The sequence below is a fragment of the Acinonyx jubatus genome, chromosome A1, assembly GCF_027475565.1.
Source record: "Acinonyx jubatus isolate Ajub_Pintada_27869175 chromosome A1, VMU_Ajub_asm_v1.0, whole genome shotgun sequence".
Classification (NCBI taxonomy): domain Eukaryota; kingdom Metazoa; phylum Chordata; class Mammalia; order Carnivora; family Felidae; genus Acinonyx; species Acinonyx jubatus.
This window is the reverse complement of record NC_069380.1, coordinates 175,523,701-175,538,054: the sequence shown is the minus strand read 5'-3', so window position 1 is coordinate 175,538,054 and position 14,354 is coordinate 175,523,701. Positions and strand designations below refer to the sequence as shown.

General features: G+C 52.8%; 2 protein-coding genes across 5 annotated transcripts in view; both read left to right on the top strand.

The window, feature by feature from the left end:
- Window positions 1-1,372, top strand: part of RANBP17 (RAN binding protein 17) — a 328,652-nt gene extending 327,280 nt beyond the window's left edge. For 2 of the 4 annotated variants that reach the window (XM_027034339.2, XM_053226569.1), the window contains exon 28: window positions 788-1,372. In XM_027034339.2, coding sequence (XP_026890140.1) covers window positions 788-884 — 97 coding nt within the window. In that variant the 3' untranslated portion in view covers window positions 885-1,372. The remainder of the gene's footprint in view (window positions 1-787) is intronic. The other 2 variants (XM_027034320.2, XM_027034328.2) reach the window with 2 other exon arrangements.
- Window positions 1,373-11,499: 10,127 nt separating this feature from the next.
- On the top strand, window positions 11,500-14,300 carry TLX3 (T cell leukemia homeobox 3). The gene is made up of 3 exons (XM_027034358.2): window positions 11,500-12,537; window positions 12,892-13,135; window positions 14,080-14,300. Exons 1-3 carry the CDS (start codon window positions 11,976-11,978, stop codon window positions 14,288-14,290), a joined length of 1,017 nt encoding a protein of 338 aa, XP_026890159.1. The 5' UTR covers window positions 11,500-11,975; the 3' UTR covers window positions 14,291-14,300.
- Window positions 14,301-14,354: the final 54 nt, after the last annotated feature.

Genomic DNA, 14,354 nt, shown 5'->3' with positions numbered 1-14,354 from the left:
CACCCCAGGTGCCTCAGGTGGGGGAAGATTGCTTGACCTGAGGCTTGGGAATTAGAGTATCAATTGATTGTTGAAAATAATGTCAGACAGCCCTCCTGTTCAAGAGAGCACTAGCCAACAAGGACTAGATGCTTTCCATGTACCGTGCACTGTGTTGAGTGCTTACAGGCATTGTCTCAACTGACTCGGTAAATTCTCACTTCACACAATCCCATGAGGTAGCTACTCAAGTTGAGCACCAAGACAAGAGGTTAAATGTTCATCCAAGATCACCCAGTTAAGAAGTGGTGGAGCCAGGATTTGAACTCAGGTAATCTAGCCCAGTGCCCCCTCTTTTTGAACCACTAAGCCCGGTTTTCTCATCCACAAAATGAGGATACAAATACCTACCTTTGGGAAGACTTGTGATACTTAAGTGAATCTATACGTAAACTCAACCCAGTGCCTGGCACAAAAGGTTTGATTCTTTCCTTTATATTCCTTACCATCTCTGTGTAATTTGGTTTTTTGTTTTTTTTTTTTTCATTTTAAATAGTACACCCACAAAATGTACCCCTCAAATGGGTCTGGATATATATGGTGGTAACCCTTGTCTTCCAGCAGGGGAAGGTGGAGAAGGGGGTGTTGGTGGCCAAAAGTAATGGCTGCAGTGGAGGCGGGAGGCAGGAGCTCAGCCAGGACCTGGGGCTCTCTCCAAGGTTCTGAGCTCCACAGTGGCTTTATCCTCCAGAGGCTCATATAACTTCCGCCTTGCCACTGCCCTTGGCCTTTCTTCCTCTTTCCACAGGTTCACCCAGAACCTGTCCGTCTTCAGAAGAGATGTGGCAGAGGCCCTGCGGACTGATGGCAGCACCGAGCCGTGCAGTCTGGATATGATGAGCTGACCACCTTCCCTGACCATGTGCCGAGCAGCCTTTACCAAGAGACTCTTGTGGGTCCGGGTCCCAGGACAGCAATGTCGGCTAGCCCAGGAGAATCTATTTTTCAAAACAAACAACAACAAAAGCCCTACCTTTTTATAAGTCTGGCCTAATTATAAGAATTTATACCAGTGCACAATGTAAATTCAGTCTTTACATTGAAAAAAAGCAAAAGATGTGTTTTCAGTCTTTCTAAAAAATAGCATTATCTTTGTTCTTATAAATACTCCAAAAGGGTGTAGAAACAATATTTAACCAAAGAACTTAATAAACCAGGTTTGAACTTAAGTGTGTGCTAGTTAATGGAACTCTGTTGTAATCAAGGTTGTGAATGTGCTGGAGATGCAACCTTCAACATGGATCCTGAGTTGAGACAAATACCATTTGAACCCATTAAGTTAGTCGTTTCTTATGAGTCTGAAAGCAGCAGCGTTGGGGTCTTGGAGCTGTGGGTATTTAGAACGAGCCTGGGAGCGCTCCGAAGCATCCCACAGGACTGCGCGCAGCCCTCTTGGCCTCAGCAGCATCTGATAAAGTTGAGAGACAGTAACACAATTAAATGACTTACAAATAACGTTTGCTTTTCACTGGCATAAATCTGAAGTGGTTCGGTCTAGAAGAATTAAGCTGTGCAATTACTGCCTGCAGAGATATTCCTTCAGGAGTCAGGCAGCCCCTGCAAGAAGTTCTGGGTGGTGCCGACACCCGGTCTTTCTGCCTCCACTTAACTTGTAGGACAAGCTGAAGGTGTCTAATTAAAATACATATCCAAGGGGCGCCTGGGTGGCTCAGTCGGTTGAGTGTCCGACTTCGGCTCAGATCATGATCTCACGGTCTGTGAGTTCAAGCCCCGCATCGGGCTCTGCACTGACAGCTCGGAGCCTGGAGCCTGCTTCGGATTCTGTGTCTCCCTCTCTCTCTGCCCCTCCCCCTCTCATGCTCGCTCTCTGTCAAAAATAAATAAACATTAAAAAAAAATTTTTTTAATATATATCCAAGACAGCTTTGCCTTCTTGAGACACCCAAAACAGTTCTGGATTTTCAGAGGATCAGGTTTCCATCCGTCCACAAAACCTCTTATTACTGTAGGGATTGCAGCTTAACCCAAACCCAGGACATGAAGGAGGCCTTCCCAGTTTGTGATAGACTGTAACTAGGCTATTAATTTGAGCTTGCCACTGTCTTACGGCTTTTGTATGTCACTGCTCTGTCTACACGGTTCAGGCTTGTAATAAATATCGTGCCCTTTATTTCTAATAAGACATGAAAGGTTGGCCTTACTGGTGAAGAAGAAGTAAATCCACAGGCTCCTGTGATAATCACGTTTCCCAGACTAGTGTTTCTTGAAACCTTTCTTGGTACTTGAGTTTAGCAACAGGCTTGTCACATAAAAGCAAAATCACCCAAGGTTATCTCAAAATGTTTTCCTTCTCTATGTGAACCCAGGAAATCAGGGAAATGTGTGTTACAGATAGGGTTACTTCTGGTATTTAATGAGCAAGTAGGCCTTAGCCTTATGCTATATTTCTTTAGCACTGGGAAATGTAATTTTCCCTGAGAAGGCAAACTCTAAACTTTATGAAACATCAACTATCTGTGCAAGTCCGACTTGAGGATGTCTGTTTCTCAGGGGCTTATTACTGCATATTCGTCTCACAAAAGTGCTTCATAGAAGGTCTGTCCCACTCTGACACTTCTTTCTTTTATTTTTTTTATGTTTGTTTATATTTGAGAGAGAAAGAGTGTGAGCAGGGGAAGGGCAGAGAGAGAGGAAGACACAGAATCCGAAACAGGCTCCAGGCTCTGAGTTGTCAGCACAGAGCCAGACGTGGGGCTTGAACCCACGAACCATGAGATCATGACCTGAGCCGAAGTCAGATGTGTAAACGACTGAGCCACCCAGGCACCCCCCGCCCCAACACTTCTTTACAAAAGTTGGACCTGAAAGCACCACACCATCTGCACTGAAATGCTCCCAAGAAAATAACAATGCACACTTGCTTTTCTTGGCCGCACTGCCAAAGGTCACCTGGTGGTTTCACATCAGCCAGGGAAGGCACCATCAGCCTTGGCCTTGGAGAACGGAGCCGCTCCCACAGGAGGACTTGTCAGGCCTGCCCCGACGGCCAACCTCAGCCTGCTCTTGGTGGGGATTTACAGCGCGCCTCGAGGCGGCACACAGGCTGAGAACAGACATAGCAAATACTTAACAGAACATCTGCCATGCCCCTTCCATGTGTGATCGCCCTTGGTCCTCACAAGCCCTATGAAGGCAGACGGCATTACTCTCACCCTTCAGATAAGGAAAGTTCGGCTCATAGGTGGTACGTAGCTTACACAGGTCACACAGGCGAGATCTGAACCCATCTCTCTCACCTCAAAGCAATTCCTGCTTTCTTCCAAGAAGACCTGGATTTAAGAATGATGAGCTGAGGGGCACCTGGGTGGCTCAGTCGGTTGAGCATCCAGCTCTTGATTTCCACTCAGGTCATGATCTCACAGTTCGTGGGATCCAGCCCCACACTGGGCTCTGTGTTGACAGCATGGAGCCTGCTTGGGATTCTCTCTCTCCCTCTGCTCCTCCCTACCTCTCTCCTTCTCTCTCTTCCTCCCTCCCAAATAAACAAAAATACTTTTTTTAAAAAAAAAAAGAATGGTGAGTTGAAACCAGTTAATCTTTACATCCACTTTCATGTGTGTTTCTGAACTCTGTTGCTACAGAACAAATTACCCCAAACTGTATTGGCTTAGAACAACAGTGGTTATCTCACAGTTTCTGGGGGTCAGAAATCTGTATGTAGCTGGATCCTCCGTTTAAGGGTCCCTCACAGACTGCCATCCACATTGTTGGGCTGTGGTCATCCCAGGACTCAACTGGGGAAGGATCTGCTTCCACACTCACTCATGGTGAGGAGTCAGTTCCTCGCAGATTGGTGATCTGAGAGCCTCAGTGCCTTGCCGAATGGGCCTCTCCATAGGGCGGCGCGCAGCATGGCATCTTGGCTTCATCAAGAGCGAGCAGAAGAGCGAAGAGACATTGCCGCAGTCTGGAAGTCCAGCCTCTTAGCTCATCTCAGAAGGGGCATCCCATCACTTTTGCTGTATTCCCTTGGAAGGAAATCGCTAGGCCAAGCCCGCACCCAAGGGGAGGGGTTACCCAAGGGCCTGAATACCAGGAGGCAGGGATCTACGGACGCCATTTTCAAAGCTGCTTGCCACAGCTCTCTTAACCAGCCTTTACTGGAGAGGTTAATTAAGTGTGGCTACAGGTTTCTCCCTTGAAACCTGGAAAGGAATCTTGATTTTCTTTGGAGGGTGAATGAAGTTCCATTCTGTGCCCTAAGGAAGAAAAAAGATGGTAGGGAAGCTGGCATGTTTCCGGAGCACATTATACTGCGCGCTCACCCCACTACCGAAGCTGTTTGGGAACTGTGCCCCCACCCACAGCCTGCCCTGAAGACTCCTGGGGAAACAGTTCTCTGGAGGGACACCTTATGCCGGCGATAAATCAAGCGTTCAAGGGCACACCCACACTTGTGGAATCTACACAAAGGAGAACTAGTTGGATCTGTTATGTACTCGAATGAGGTCACAGGAGTATGTAACTCACATTCAGCAACAGGAAGAAATAAACGGTGCAGGCAGGTCTCCGGGGTCAGAGTGAGGGTGAAGTGGGAGGTGCAGGCCAGTGCTGGCTCACCTCATTCTCCCGGGGAGGCTGCTGTGCAGACAAGCATCGTTCGTGCAGTGGCATTGGGGTGGGGTCTACATCTAGCCAACTGCTCCAGTTGATAACTCAAGCAAGAAACGGTGTGAAGCTGTTTTGACTTTGCTCGATGGTTGCCTTCCACACTGACTTAAGAACCTGACCCTGAGAAAGCTGTATCCTGCTTATATTCCAGATGTTTCCATTTTTCTGTGTTTGCCATTCAGGCTTCTCTAGGATGCGGGGGCGGGGGGATGAGAGCGCATGAGTCCCTGTGCCATGTGATGATCCCAGCTGCCCAGAAGAGCCCTCTTGGCCCCCCAGACTCGCTTCCACTGGCCCTGCCAACCTAGAAGCGCCACTAGATTGCGGTACTGAAGGTCTCTTTCAGCGTGCAAAACAGGCCTGGCATGTAGCCATCAGCTGAGACCCTTGAGGATTAGTTACCCACCAACAGAGAGCTGGGCATGAGAACAAGGAATAGGATAGTCTGGATGAGAGAAACTGGGGAAAGTGAAAAATCTGGCAGATGGGAACCCTATCTAGATGGAGGTCAGTCCAGCAGTTTGGCGGTGGTAGCCTCTGGGAGAACTCAGCTCCTTACAGTGACGTGGGAGAGAGCACCTGGAGAGGAGAGCAAGGTGAGTAGAAAGGGAGAAAGTAACAGTTTCAAGGCAAAAATTAATGACAAGGACATTTATTATTGAGCAGCCACTGAGCGTTGCAAATACCTATCCCATTTAAATTAATGTTTCCCAATAAGAATATCAAGTAAGTAATATTATCCCCATTTTAGAGATGAGAAAACTGAGACTAAATGACTGCCCCCAGGCCACATAGCTAACAAGTGGACAAGCCGGGTCAAAATCAGGTCAGCCTGGGGCGCCTGGGCTGTTAAGTCAGTTAAGTGTCCGACTTGATTTCAGCTCAGATCACAAACCCAGACTCTTGGGATTGAGCCTGCTTAAGCTTCTTCTATCTCTTCCTCTCCCCGATTCACATTCTCTCTTGATAAAAAATCAGATCAGCCTGACTCGAGAACTCATGTCTCTTATCCTTTATAATCCCTTAAACTGGGTGCTTCACCACCGGACTTCAGGGCCAGTGGATGGGGAGGTGGGCCTGGAACCCTCCAGGAGCCCCAAATGGAGCTGGACACTCTCAAAGAAAGACCAGTCCAACACCTGGCTGGGTTCCTTGTATGCTGCGTCCATGGGTTCCGCCACCGATTCACCCTCCTCCCTGAACTTTATAAAATCGTTCTTGAGACTTTTTAATGTTTTATTGAGGTGCAAGTTTACGATGACAGCAAACCTTTCAAACTACAGCAAGAGTAACCTGCCTCCTTGGCATATTAAAAAATAATGGTAGTGTCGGTTTTTACGTCCCATAGTTTGGATTGCTGATAAGAGCGCTTCCTTGACAAGATTCTTTTTGAGGTTTACAGAAAGCGTAATAAAATATGTAAGTTACATTTCCACAAACAAAAGCTATAACATAAGTTATTTATAAGCGTGAGATACAACAGTATCACGATAAATAAACCATAAAGGGTACCTGCAACATCCATCTTAATGTAATTTGCCCAACCAAAGTGTTGAAACGAAGTCAAATTTAGTAGAGAAATCTGTCAGGAAGAGAGGAAAGTTGTAGAACACAAAATGGAGAAAATGGCTGATGGGTGGTGGAGGGAAACGAGGGCATGGGATCAGTTTAGGGGGTATCCAGATGGCCCTCACATGTGGCTGCCCTCAGTGCCTAATCTCACTCTCCTGTGCCCGTGTGCACTGACCAGTCCCTCTCTCCTTGCACTCGGCCATCTGCACCTGGTCCCTGCTCACACACCCCTCCGCATCCGCCCAGCCCTCTCCCTTCCTGTCTCACACCCTCTGTCTTAACCCCCAGCCCCATGGCCAGCTTCTTGATGTGGCTGCCAGCCTCCCTGCCGCAAGGCCAGGGCCCCGGTGGGACTCGGCACAAAGATCCTGGAAATCATTCATTCACTCATTCATTCGCCTACCACAGATAAAACAAAGTATGAGACAAAGTCCCTGCCTTCAGAGAGCTGGCGAACAGGATAAATAAGATAGGTTTCAAAGGCAACGAATGTAAGGATGAAAATAAACAGGGATGGGGCGCCTGGGTGGCTCAGTCGGCTGAGCGGCCGACTTCGGCTCAGGTCATGATCTCACGGTTTGTGAGTTTGAGCCCCGCAATGGGCTTCGTGCTGACAGCTCAGAGCCTGAAGCCTGCTTCAGATTCTGTGTCTCCCTCTCTCTCTGCCTCTCCCCCGATCATGCTCTGTCTCTCTGTGTCTCAAAAATAAATAAACATTAAAAAGTTTAATAAAAAAAAAAAAAGAAACAGGGATAGAGAGTGACAGGGGAGAGGGGGCTACTTTGGAGGATGGGCAGAGAGCCATAACTGACCTGCATTTTCAAAGATGGAAAGGCACCAGCCTCGGGCAGAGCTGGGGGAAGTGAATGCCGAACCCGTGTATGCGCACAATCCCAGATGCACTTGGATCCCTTTTCCCATCCCTTCATCTGACCTTGCTGTGTGCTCCTCAGGTTAGTACCACAAACTTCTGATGCGGATCCTCCAGCGGGCCCAGCCCCAACACATGGAATAAAATGCTGTCGATATTGTTGTGTCCCGAAGGAGCTCTCCGACTAGCAGAAGGGACAGAAAGGAGCCCCACCATGGCCAGTCCTCATGCCTCTGCTTCCGGGCACCTTCACCCAGCTCCTCCACTAATCTTCCCTGCCCCCTCAGTCCTTACTACCTGCTCCCAGAGTAGAAATGGGAGAATGAGGTAAAGGGAAAAACATGGGCTCTGGGGTCAAGATAGTCCTGGGTTCAAATCCCAACTCCAGCCTTCTCAGCTCCATACCCCTGGGCGAGAGATTCACATCCCTCAACCAACTGTCCTTTGATCTCGTGACTGGTGCTGGGGGGCACAAAGACCACACAGTACCAGGTGGCCTTTGCCTTCCTCCAGCTGGCAGAGTCGAGAAGGCCTTGCAGGCTTCCTCAGGGAGGCCCCTCCCTAGTCTTTCCCATCATGGGGAGGCAGCAACAAAGAGTTCAAACTGCCTTACTCCCACTAACAGATGGGCAAACTGAGCCCCAAAGTTGGGACATGGTCCAGAAAATTTGAACAGGTGCTCAGTACATATGTGTTGAATAGATGAATGAATGAGCGAATCAATTTGGGCAGGCGTCTTTAGAGCCTTCCATCCCGAGAACTGCAAGGGCCCCCAGAGACTTCCAACTCGGGTGTGCGAACAAAGAGTGGAAGGTGGACAGGTAAGCAACCTGTGACATGGTTATGTGTGCCAAATTGTGTGCGTGTGTGTCTTTGTCTGTGGAAGTAGTCCATAACATTTTCATCGACCTTTCAAATAGGATTGCTGACCCAAATATATTTAAGAGCCCTGATTCAATCTCTACCCCCATTTCATAGATAGGGAAATTGAGTCCAATTCACCCAAGCAATAAGCGGCAGAACGAGACTGGACTAACTTGGCCTCCTGAACATGGGCAGTTGGGAATCCCAACATCCTGTCCTCCAGCCCTGAAGCCACCCCTCTCTCCTGGATGTCTCCCAGCAAGGCCCCCACCAGTCCACTGGTCCTCCCAACTTCTCCAAGGGGAAGAAGAGACAGTGCATTGCACTCAGAAATCTTTCTGGCCCCCACAACCCCAGTTCTTAGAATTTTCATCGTCTAATCTCTCTTCTTGGGCATGTGCATATGTGTCTGTCATTGTTCAACTGATAGCAGGCAAGAAGGGACAGCATAAATTTATAATCTCAGGAACACCAACTACGCATCAAAACATATTTGGGCAAAAGGTGCTTAGAGGTAAATTTATGACCTTTTATATATTTCTTAAAAAAAAAAACAAGAAACGTTGATAAAAAACATTAACTAGATTTTCACCTCAACAAAGAAGAAAAAGTTAATGAAAATAAATCAAAACATTCCTCAAAGACATGACATAAAAAAGAAGATAAGGAAATAAAAGGCTTCTCGTTAAGACCAGTAAAATAGACAAACCTTTGGCAAATATGATAAGAGAAGACACAACTGAGAAACACTGAGAGTGGAGAGCAGAGGATGTTAGCTCAGATTCACATGAGAGTTTCCAATTATGGAAGAATCTTCCCACAACATTGTTACAACGAATTTGAGAACTTGGATGAAATGGACAATATTCTGGGCACTGGCTTCCGAATGTGAGTATGCATCAGAATCACCTGGAGGGCTTGTTAAAGCAGATTGCCTAGCCCTACCCTGGAGTTTCCGATTCAGGAGGTCTGGGCTGGGGTCCAAGAATCTGCAATTCTAACAAATTCCCAGGTGCTGCTGCTGCTTCTGGTCCAGGCGCACATTTTGAGAACCCCTGTCCCAGGGACTGCTATCTGCCCCATTTACTCCCCTTCCTGAGCTGGCTAACCTCTCTGCTCTGTCTGGACTGGGAAAGAGGGGGGTTGCTATCAGTGGCCTACTGCTGGATGACCACGAAACTAGGCACCTCAGCAAGCTGGGACCCAGGTGACAAGGCAGAATTCTGCCCCTGCCTTGCACTGCTGTTTTCACCTGGATGGGCTCTTTGAATCCCATGACATCGGTACTGTTGCTTTACTAGATGAGGAACTGACGTGCAAAAAGGGTGAATTCCCCAAGCCCACAGCTGGCAAACAGAGGTTCTTAAGCACTGGGCCAGTCACCATGCCCTGGGGGCAGTGTGGGCCACATCACCCACTTCTCTTTCTTTTTTTTTTTTAACTTTTTTAAATGTTTATTTATTTTTGAGACAGAGTGCAAGCAGGGAAGAGCAGAGAGAGAGGGAGACACAAAATCGGAAGCAGGCTCCAGGATCCAAGCTGTCAGCACAGAGCCCAACACGGGCTCGAACCCACGAACGAACGGGGAGATCATGACCCCAGCGGAAGTCGAACGCTTAGCCAGTGAGCCACCCAGGCGCCCCTAATTCTATGCCCACATACCTGTGTGGGGTGGGCCTTGTTATCCCAATTTAACAAAGCCAGGAAGTGGGGAGGACAGGCCTGGAACCCTGGGCTTTGGATGCCAGAAGGGAAATGGAGCAGGCGAGGTGACTCCCTAGCCCTGGAGAAGGGGGGCTGTGAGCTGCATGAACTCTCTGACCTGAAGTTCCCTCATCAGGTAAAAAATGGGATCAATAACAGCCTTCCCTCACTGGGTGGTTGGGAGAAATAAGTAAATGCCCACCCCCTGCCCGGCACACACTAAGTTCTCCACCTACAGCAGCTCTACTGTTGTCGTTAAAGTTATTATTATATAATCCAGTTCCTCACAGGCATGTCCACAGACCTTATCTCATTTACTTCTCACGGCCACCCTGGGGGTAGCTATTACCCTTCCTATTTTACAAATAAGGAAAATGAGGCTCCAGGAGGGGCAATGAGGGGCCAAACAGTCCCCAAACCACTGGTGGCAGAGCCTGAAATAGAAGCAGGAGGCCCCCAGTATGGAGTCAGTGTTCCATTTGAAGATTCTTGGATTTCCAGGGAAAGAGGGCTTGTCCTGCCCCAGGCACCCTGCCCTCCTCACCGGTGCCTCACTTGCCAGTGGCCTCATTCTCTCCACCCAGCAAGAGCCAGCGACTAGCCCAAGGTCACTCAGTGGGTGGTGAGCTGACTCAGGAACCCAGGCCTTAAGACTGCAGATCTTGAAACCTCTGAGCTACTGGGGGTAGATTATTAGGAAGAACCCCCAACATGCTGCCTCCCACCTTTCCTGGTCCTCTAAGACTGACCCTGCGGATAGACAAATAACATTTTTCTGTTCAAGATACTGAGCCTCTGCAAATAACCTAAAACTGCAGATAAACAAGAACCATCAGAATAATACGTCAACCATCACGTTGGGGGTGGGAGTGGGAGGGCAGCCACAGCCCCTCAGTGCCTACTATGTGCCAGGCCCTAAGCCCTACCTACCTTCTCTCAATATCTCACGCAAGACTTAGGACAATCCCGCAATGCACGCGTGGCCCATTTTATAAACGAGAAAACCAAGCCCAAAGATATGAAGTCACTTGCCCAAGGTCACTGAACTAGAAAGTGACTGACCCAATGTGAACATTCTTCTGGCCAACCGCCTATCAGAGCTCGCACCACGTCCGCAAGACAGGGAGAGCGAGAGGGGCCTGGCCAGGGGTGCAGCAGTCAGTTTGCACCTAACGATTTTAGAATTCGCGAGTAGAAAACGATTCTGTATGTCTCCTCCAGGGGAGACAGCTGAGGCTGGCGCTGGGGGTGACCTCCCGGCGTACGGTCCTGTCCTGTCCACGGTGCCCCTCGACCCGCCTTGACAGTCCCCGAGAGCGTGAGCGGAGCAGGGAGGGAGTGGTTCAACGCTCAGGCTGGCCGGGAGCGGGAGGGGCTCGCAGCCCCCGTTACCCAAAGAAGTCCCGCTCTTTACTCTAAAGATGAACAGCCTCTGCGCCTTGCCTCTCGGGCACCCCAGATCCCCACACCTGCCGTGCCACGGGCGGGTCCCCACGCGCGACCATAGTCCCGTCCATCCTGCAACGAATTTCGAGGGGCTGGATCCCCGCTCCCCACCGGGGGACCCTGGGTCCCTAGACCAGCTGGGCCAGGCACGCGTGGGCTTAGGGGAGTCACACCTCGGTTCGCCTGGCGGGAGCCGGCGACAGTCTCCAAAGTGGCCCGAGCGGGGGCGAATTCTCCCCACGCGGGTCGGCGTCCTCGGGAGCGCGGAACACGCGGCGGGCTCCCCTCACGCGGCGCGCTGGGAGCGCGGAGCTCGTGCGGGGTAGTGCGCTCCTTTCGTTGCTCCCGCGGCGGTGGAGAGTCCAAGACGCTTCCGCGGATTCCACAGGGTCATTCCGGACTTGCCACTCCATTGCAATGGAGAGGATTCGCATGGTTTGGTTTTTGCCCAGATGACAAAATTTGGAAGAAAACGAAACCCCCCTCAGCAAGAGGCAATTTCACCGGCAGAGCGCCCTGGCCCGCCCCGCGCTGCGGCCGGGGAAGCGGCCCCGGCCGGGAGGAGCGGGGAGCGTCTGCTAATTGCAGCTTCGTTAGATTTCGGGTTTGGGAGGCTGCGGTTCGGGCGCTAATATCCGCCGCCCATTATCCTGGCTAATAAATTTGACCTATTGTTCGTTTGTTAAAATGATGTCACCTTGGAACAGTCCCTAAGCTCCTATTTCCATGAATTAGGCCTTTATTGAAAGCCGGGAGCCAATGGGAGGAGAGAGGCTTGTTGATCGCAGCCAATGGCTGCGGCGGGAGAGGAATTAGCAGCGGAAACTCCAGGTTCGGTTCAAGAAAGATGACACAGAGCCTGTCGGGCCCGCGCACTCTTGGCAAAGTTTCAGTGCAACGAGAGGCGCCGGGCGCTCCATGGCCGCGCCGTAACAGGGACCCAGCCGCCTCCCCGCCCAGCCCAGCCCAGCCCTTCCGCCCGCCCAGGATGGAGGCGCCCGCCAGCGCGCAGACCCCGCACCCGCACGAGCCCATCAGCTTCGGCATCGACCAGATCCTCAACAGCCCGGACCAGGACAGCGCACCGGCCCCGCGGGGCCCCGACGGCGCCAGCTACCTGGGAGGGCCCCCCGGGGGCCGTCCGGGCGCCACATACCCGTCTCTGCCCGCCTCCTTTGCCGGCCTCGGCGCGCCCTTCGAGGACCCGGGATCTTACAGTGTCAACCTGAGCCTGGCGCCCGCCGGAGTGATCCGAGTGCCAGCGCACAGGCCGCTGCCCGGGGCCGTGCCACCGCCTCTGCCTAGCGCGCTGCCCGCCATGCCCTCCGTGCCCACGGTCTCCAGCCTGGGCGGCCTCAATTTTCCCTGGATGGAGAGCAGCCGCCGCTTCGTGAAAGACCGCTTCACAGGTGAGCAGGGCGAGCGAACAAGCGCCGGGCCTTGGCCCTCCCGGGGCCAGAGGCGCCGCGCCCTAGGTGCTCCACTCCGGGAAACGATTCCGGAGGCCCAAGCGCGACGGAGGCCTCAGCGCCCGGGGCCCCGGGCTACCGTAGGGGGAGGAAAATCAGGGAGTTTCGGGGAAATAAGCCTACGCCCAGGGGAAGAGGGGAGTATCTCCCAACCGGCTTGGTGCCGCTGGGGACGCGGGGGACCAACGAAATAGCGGAGCACCCTGCGCCCAACCGGGCGGCACGGGGTCCGCGTGGGGCCTGAACGGCAGTCGAGCCGGGTTGGGCTTAAGGGGGACTCGTGTGTCTCCGCAGCGGCGGCGGCGCTCACGCCCTTCACCGTGACCCGGCGCATCGGCCACCCCTACCAGAACAGGACACCGCCCAAGCGTAAGAAGCCGCGCACGTCCTTTTCTCGGGTGCAGATCTGCGAGCTGGAAAAGCGCTTCCACCGCCAGAAGTACCTGGCCTCCGCCGAGAGGGCGGCGCTCGCCAAGTCCCTCAAAATGACGGACGCGCAGGTCAAGACCTGGTTCCAAAACCGGAGGACCAAATGGCGGTGAGAGAGGCCCGGCTCAGCCCGTCTTGCACCCGCCCTTCACCTTGCCCCGCGCCGCAGCCTCGCGCTCTCCCCATTCTGTGCTACCCGCTACCCGCCCTCCCAGGGCTGCGCCTTCCCACTCCTTCCCAAATTTTATCTCCCTTGTCTCCTTCCCGCCGGCCTGTGTTTCTCTCCCCACTCTCTCGCGCCTCGGCTTCTCCTCCATTCCCATCCCTGTATCGCTCTCGTGCGCCTCTCCAACTCTCCGTGTTTTCTTCCGCTTCTGCAGCCGCTCAGTTTCCTCTCACCTGCACCTTCACCAGCATCCACCCCACCCCCCACCCTGGGGTCTCTCGCACTCTCCATCTCCCTCCCACCAGCCCTCTCGGATCTCCAACAGTCCGCGCGGGCTCCGTGTTCCCCCTGTGGCTCCCCATCCTGACTCCGGAGCCCCGTTTTTATCCGATCCCTATTTCCATACAACCCGTGAACTGCGAAGCGATCGCGTTTTGGAAGAGAGGTTCGAGAAGGGCCTGGGAGAACTGGATGAGGCTGACCTGGCCCAGGGACACCGCGCGGGCAGTGCAGAGCCAGCCCTCCCACCCGCGAACCCTAGCGTCCCGACTGCCCGCAGGGCTGAGTCAGTTACACGCATGCCCTGCCCTTGTTGTCCCGCAAAAGAAACATCTTTGTTGTTGGCGAAGCCACAATACGCGGACGTGCAGGTGGGCGGCGGGCGGAGTCCCCTCCCCACGACCGCCCGGCACACAACAAAAACAAACGATGCCAACCCACTCCCCGGACGCGCGGGCCTCGGGCGCACAGCGCCAGCAGGGGTGCAGACGGGTCCTGCGCCTCGAGGCTCCCGGCTGGCCTCCGCTCCCGGGAGGGCTGGGGCCCCGCCGGCGGCCCCGCAGTGCCGCGTGCATGACGGTGCTGTCCCTCTCCCTCCCCCGGTGCAGGCGGCAGACGGCGGAGGAGCGGGAGGCGGAGCGGCAGCAGGCGAGCCGGCTCATGCTGCAGCTGCAACACGACGCCTTCCAAAAGAGCCTCAACGACTCCATCCAGCCCGACCCTCTCTGTCTGCACAACTCGTCGCTGTTTGCTCTGCAGAATCTGCAGCCCTGGGAGGAGGACAGCTCCAAGGTCCCCGCCGTCACTTCTCTGGTGTGAGCCACGGATCACCAAGGATCGCCAAGGATCGCCGCCCCCACCCGGCGGGGCGCCCCGGGCCCCC

What these genes read in the sequence shown, in the direction of transcription:
- TLX3 (XM_027034358.2), top strand. Translation starts at nt 11,976, where the DNA reads ATGACACAGAGCCTGTCGGGCCCGCGCACTCTTGGCAAAGTTTCAGTG. An exon ending in CGTGAAAGACCGCTTCACAG is followed by an intron (nt 12,538 to 12,891) that starts GTGAGCAGGGCG and finishes GTGTCTCCGCAG; the next exon opens with CGGCGGCGGCGCTCACGCCC. An exon ending in AACCGGAGGACCAAATGGCG is followed by an intron (nt 13,136 to 14,079) that starts GTGAGAGAGGCC and finishes CCCCCGGTGCAG; the next exon opens with GCGGCAGACGGCGGAGGAGC.